The sequence below is a fragment of the Etheostoma spectabile genome, unplaced genomic scaffold (assembly GCF_008692095.1).
Source record: "Etheostoma spectabile isolate EspeVRDwgs_2016 unplaced genomic scaffold, UIUC_Espe_1.0 scaffold48, whole genome shotgun sequence".
NCBI classification, from domain to species: Eukaryota; Metazoa; Chordata; class Actinopteri; order Perciformes; family Percidae; genus Etheostoma; species Etheostoma spectabile.
Window position 1 is genome coordinate 650523 of NW_022605618.1, and position 6362 is coordinate 656884.

At 40.1% G+C, this 6362-nt stretch overlaps 1 protein-coding gene across 1 annotated transcript in view; it reads right to left on the reverse strand.

Moving 5' to 3' along the window:
• The window catches only part of selenos (selenoprotein S), a 9712-nt gene extending 4982 nt beyond the window's left edge, over positions 1 to 4730 (reverse strand). The window contains exons 1-2 of the mRNA XM_032511845.1: positions 4458 to 4730; positions 3205 to 3336 (exon numbers count right to left, since the gene is read on the reverse strand). Of these exons, the coding sequence (XP_032367736.1) occupies positions 3205 to 3336; positions 4458 to 4572 (247 nt within the window). The 5' untranslated portion in view covers positions 4573 to 4730. The remainder of the gene's footprint in view (positions 1 to 3204; positions 3337 to 4457) is intronic.
• Positions 4731 to 6362: the final 1632 nt, after the last annotated feature.

Genomic DNA, 6362 nt, shown 5'->3' on the forward strand with positions numbered 1-6362 from the left:
CTGTCTAATAGCCTGAGGTATAAAAGAAAGGGCATACCGCCTAGTTTGTGTTACTGGAGGTCTTAGCCTACCACTGCGCTCTTTAACCCTGCCGGTCAGATTACCATGAAGAGGGGGACCCGGGTCCCTTGTTATTTTCTGTGTCATTTTAACCAGATGATCTTCATATACCTGATCCACTGTATTTAACTCTCCCACCATTTTCCCAGCCCTTTTAGTCACTCTATCAATCCTGGCCTTCTCAGTTACCCCAGCATTTCCCCCCACCCCACCACACAGTAACTCCAACACTACATATGACTGACATAAAACATTCTCACCAAATCTGTATTCACCTTAAAGGACTGCACTTCTCCCCAGTAGACCCGTGGACTTAATGTTTTCATCAATGAGTCAACTGATCAGACCATGTTAGTCTGTTGTTAAAAACAACGCCAGATACTTGTATGTGTTCACTCTTTCTATTTCTACACTTTGATTTCCACTGCCTCACTTTGATCTTATTTCTCCTGTAATCTAACTAATTCTTTAGTTTTCTTAACATTGAGTTCCAGGAAATGCGTATCACAGTAATCAACAAAGGCTTTTATCTCATTTTGATAGTAACTATAGTCATCATTTTCGATTAACCCAATGAGCGCTGTGTCGTCAGAAAGTTTAACAACCTGACAGCTCGCCTGCTGTGGACGGTAGTCTGCCGTGTAAATGGTGAAAAGAAAAGGTGATAAAACAGTTCCCTGAGGTGACCCTGTATTTGACATAATATTGTCTGACTTAACTTTTGAGTTTAACTTAACAAATTGAGACCTGTTTTCTAAAAAATTTTAAATGAATGAGATAAAAACACCTGGAATTTTCATTGTCAAAAGCTTATTTATCACGATGTGTGGTTGTATCGTATTGAACGGTGAGCTAAAATCATAGTATAGAATTCTCACACACCGTCCCCCTGCATCCAGGTGAGCATAGACACTGTCCAATTTACAGACAATAGCATCCTCTGCCCCTCTCCCTTTCTGATAAGCAAATTGGCAGGGGTCAAGATACTGCTCCACATGAGGCTTCAGACTATTCAACATGATTTTCTCACATACCTTCATAGCTATGGAGGTTAAAGCCACTGGTCTTAGATCATTCATCCACTCACAGGCTTTGTTTTAGGTACCGGTATAATGCAAGATTGTTTCCATAAATCAGGCTACACTTTATGAGAGAAACAGTAATTAAAAATACTTGAAAAAATGTTTGCCAACTGAAAAGCACAGCCTTTTAATACTGTTGGAGACAGTCCATCTGGGCCTGCTGCTTTGGTAGCTTTTAGCCCCATAAACATACCATATACCTCCTGATTGGTTGTTTGTAGGGTCTAGTCATCATTGTCTTTGCTCTCAATCATTTCCCTAAGTCTTTGTCTTTCATCAGAAAAGTCTATCTTGTCAAATCTATTATAAAAATGATTTAGGTTATTAGCATATTCTCTTGTGCCATTTAACTGAAAACTATTTACCTTCCCTTTCCCTGCATAACCACTCATTAACCGCATTCCTTCCCAGACTTTCTTCATATTATTTACTTTAAAATAATTTTCTATTTCACATTTATACCGATATTTTCTACTTATTATAGGCCCCGTAATTAAGAAAGCTGTTGAGGGATCTGTTGCAGTGTATCCTGCTCTACTCCCCTAGCGCAAAGATTCCGGTGGGGCATGTACTGAACTCTTTTTAATCGCCGTAGGCAGCCAGGTTGTCACGATTGTGGCATGATCAGCGGAACACTCTACATGCCCGCTACACACCACAGCAGTCTAAAAGGGTAACAGACCCACATTGCGGACGCAGGAAGGGGCGAGTGACGCGGTCCGTGGCACTTAGGTCAAAAAACCGCCCAGTCCGTATTTTCAAACGCAACTTTCAGTCTCTCAATCGCGTCTTTTGACATCTTTTTCACCGTGATCATTTCCTTTTTGTTCCTCTTTACGAGAGGGAGATATTTGGGACAGAGCAGGATCAGGTTATGACTTTATGTTGCAAGGGTTAAAATCTCCAGTTATCACAACAAATGCGTCAGGCGACGCAGTCTCAATCCTGTGCACGGCCGCTTGGATCTCCACGGTCGCCTCCTTAGACACATTTCTGTGTGGCACATAAACTGCCATCACAACCACATGGGAAAATTCACGAGGGATATAATATGGGTGAACCCTGACAGTCAGTATCTCAGAGTTTGGGGTACAGGTATGCGTCTTAATGGACATATTATTTGGGTGACAATACTCCTCATTCACATACACCATAAGTCCGCCGCCTCCTTTCTTCCCCGAATCCCCTGTTCTGTCCCCACGAAAAGTTTTAAATCCATCCACCGCAACTAGTTCATCAGTGTGGTTTCTGTTGAGCCAAGTTTCCATCAAAGTTTCCAAAAACCATCAAACTTATTGATCTATATTCGTGGAGGAACAGAGCATTAGCTCTCAGTCCATCCATTTTGTTCCCAATTGACTGCACATTTCCCATGATCATAGACGGAATGTAGGGCCGACATCTCCGTGATTTAAGTCTCTTTAAAACTCCGCCAGCTTTACCTCTCTTGCGTCTTGTTATCTCTTTTGGGAAGTTTTTGAAATCCGCCAAGGTAGCAGGTGACCCCCTCCGCCATTGATCCAAATTAGCTCAAATCCCTTTCAATTCGGCAAACGAATAACAAACTCTTACAGCATAACACCCTCGGTCTTCCAGAGACTGCAGGAGGTACATAAAAAACAGCAACAACCAGCACTTGTAGACGTCCATCACCGATCTAAAAAAATATACAAATAAATCTAAGAAATAGACGGGCAGGACAGCGTGTTCTGTAGCGTGGTCTGCCACAGGAGCAGCGACCGGAACCTGCTCCAAACGCCATGAAAAAAACCTCTTATTTATTTTAAAATTTATTTTTAGAAATTCTAAAGTTTATATTTTAGAAAACAAAAAAGGGGCAATGGTCTGGAAACACAAATATGTGTCCATAGACTGGTGCTACAGTTACAGCTTTTTTTGAACTAGTGTAAAGTATATGTAGCATGATACACTGAACAATATGAGATTGTGTTTGATTTCATTAACTGATGGTTTGATTCCACTGATTGATATTTTCTTGATCTAGCATTGTATTGATAACTTTGTAGCATGTAAACGGGTACTGGGAAGGGCTGGTGCTGACCTTGCGGTGTTTGTGGGGGGGAGCTGCGAGAGCTCTGGCTGGATCTCCTCTTGCTCAGGTGCTGAATGAGCAGGTAGACCAGAACAGTCACAACCAGCAAGTACCATCCATACTGGGACAGAAGCTCTCCTACTGTGGGGTGGGAGAGGGGGGGCAGAAGCAAACATTATGCATCTTCTTTTAAAACAACTTTATTTGACAGATGCCTGATTAAAAAAAATGGATTTACAATTAAATGTTAGTAACTCAGATCAAGTTAATAAAAAGAATATGGGATGACAGAAAAAATATTGGTTAAAATATGAGTAATTGAGATAACAGTTGTTGTGGATTTTCAGCTCCTTACATGGATTAATATGATATTCATTATTATACTTGGTCTGATAGTCATAACTGGTTATCATTAAAAATTGATAACATACCACTAAAAGACAACTTGGATTCAACATTTCAAACGTGTCATTATTTTGGGTAAATGTCATATTCGTACCTATGAAAAGGAAAGATTGTCCTCCCTCTTTCCCTGTGTTCATTTATAATTTTGCTTACTACTTTAAGTTGCTGAAATGTATGGTAAATATGAATAGAAAATCTCAATTCTTGTGTCTCCTGTCTTGACCTTCTGTGCTCTTTGTCTGCCTTAATGTTTCTTTTTTGTTTGGTTGTCATAAACTCAACCTTTTGTTTCTTGATTGTCAGTATAATTTTGTTGTGGCATTATTTACACAACTGTAGATAGATTCAGTTCTATCTTTGAACTTTGTATACCGTATTTACAAAGTAAAATTTGTGATTTCTTCCGGAGAGGGTCACGTGACTCGGGGGTGACAAATAGGATAAGGGCACGTCGTGACAAGCTATCCAATTGTCGCTTCGACAGGTCTCCGTTTCTGCCGTACTTAGCTATAATAATAATAATAATAATAATAATAATAAATTCATGGTTTCAGTTCTGACAAACGCAACACCGTTGTTTACAAAAGTAAAACTGGGTCAGCAGCTTTTTCAAACGTCCTGTTGCTCTCAGTACCAAGTAGCGTATGTTGGCAAATTAGCTAACGCTACGTGTTGGTTTTAGACTCCAAATAACCTAGTTAAACGTCTGAAGTGTAACGTTATTTCAAAACAAACAGTGCTAACTACGAGCCTGCTAACGTTTATCGTTACTCAAGATATTGTATTTGAGTTAGTTAAATCAGAAGTAACGTTGATCCTACAATAGATAAATTGGTCTTGTTATCATGCCACATTACCAGTTAGGCTTATGGAACTCAGATCCTGGTTTTTGAGGGGCGCCTTCTCCACCTGATAGGGCGAGCCATCGTCATTGACATCTGTAATCTCTACTTCATCCATATCAGACAACATAAACGCTCTCCGTTTAGGGCACGACAACGTATCTCCCGTGTGGCGTTGCAAACCTTATCGGCTCCTTCCCATGTCAACCATACTTGTCACATAGACAGTATAAGAAATGGACAATGTGACGCCGTTGTTTTCAACGAAGACCAATGAAAGCACCACTTTTCCGGTGATGGTTAGGCTTTACTGCGCAGTCTCCAACTGAGCTTGACGACGTAGTAGTGACGTGAGCAACTTGTCTGGAAGTTGTAAATCTTCTGGTAGCTGTGCAAGAGAAATCTAAATCATTCCCAATCAGCAGAGACGGAGAGAGTAGGTGTATGTTAGGAGATAGTGGTGGGCGATACTGCAAAATTTGGTATCGATCCGATACCAAATACATATAGGGTCCGTATTGCCGATACCGATACCAATACGATACTTTTTACTTAAAAAAATACTTTTTTGTGTAGGGAGAGCATTTCATTACTTTCTGGCAGGTGAAGAATGATCAATTCTTAGGCAATATTTTTTTATTAATGTATTGAAGTACATTTATTCTTAGTTATTAGGCACTGTAGAATGAATACAAACCAAATTTTACTGCCTTTTTTAAAAAATACATAAAATAAATAAAGGAATAACAAAATGTGGCGATGTCTTATCTTGAGCAATCACACTAACTAATGCACAATATGACATCGACCAACATAAATATTAGCCCTACTCTTACAAGCTACCTGGGTATTCTCTGCCTCTACTGAAATGACTCCCCACGAACTCTGTCTCTGTGCCGGGGGTCTGGAAGTGGATTGATTTCCTCCTCATTTCTTCTTTTTTGTTTTGTTTTTGTAGCTATCGTTTCCTTGTCATTTTTTAAGTTGTTTTGATAGGTTTATAGTGTGCCACAGTATCGAATCTCTTTTACACGTATCACAAGTTGCAGTATTATCATTAGGCCGTAAATCCTCCCCACACACTTCTTTGTCTCTCTCGCCATCCTGATCCTCATTCAATGTGGCTTTCAGTCCCGCTGCTCCTCTGCGCGTTGTGTCAGTGATCACGTTGACGACACAACACGAAATCACAGCAGAGACAGGAGGGGAGGAGGAGCAATGGGGTGCCAAGAGTGAAAGCGCGGTTTGCTCGGAAGGTGAGACACAAGCAAAGTATGTGAACGTAGAGGAGAGATATCTAAATTAAAATATCGATAAATTACAGTTGTATCGATCAAATACCAATACCAGCGTTGGCATCGATACTATCGATATTTAAATCGATCCGCCCACCCCTATTAGGAGATAACATAGGCACAGGCTAATTATTGCTAACTAAAATGCTAGTTAACGTTAGTAAGTAAAACTTAACCAGCTTATGTAACTTGACAATACAGTGATTTGTCGACAATGCCACAGCCGCATGGTTTTGACACAAGCATTAGCCTATTTTTTATCTTCTTTAACTGTCTATGACTTTTACAAAAACGTCAGCAAAGGAGCCATAACGTGAGGTATAAGGTAATGGCGCCTTTTATACATTGTCGTGTTTCTTTAGAAATAAACAATGGACAAATAGAGTCTATGTGCCTTAACTACATGTTTTTCTTTTACTGTAATTACAAAAGGACACTGAAAACTGAATCACCAGATCCTACAGAAGAAAGACCAGGGGCCTGTTGCACGAAACTAGGATAAGGGATTAAGCCGGGATATTCAACAATATCAAGTTATCCTGGATGAATTTAGCTTGGACTCGGTTTGCAACGAAACCAATTGAATTAACCCAGCCAGTAACCAGGGGATTTGTTCTGGTCGCTA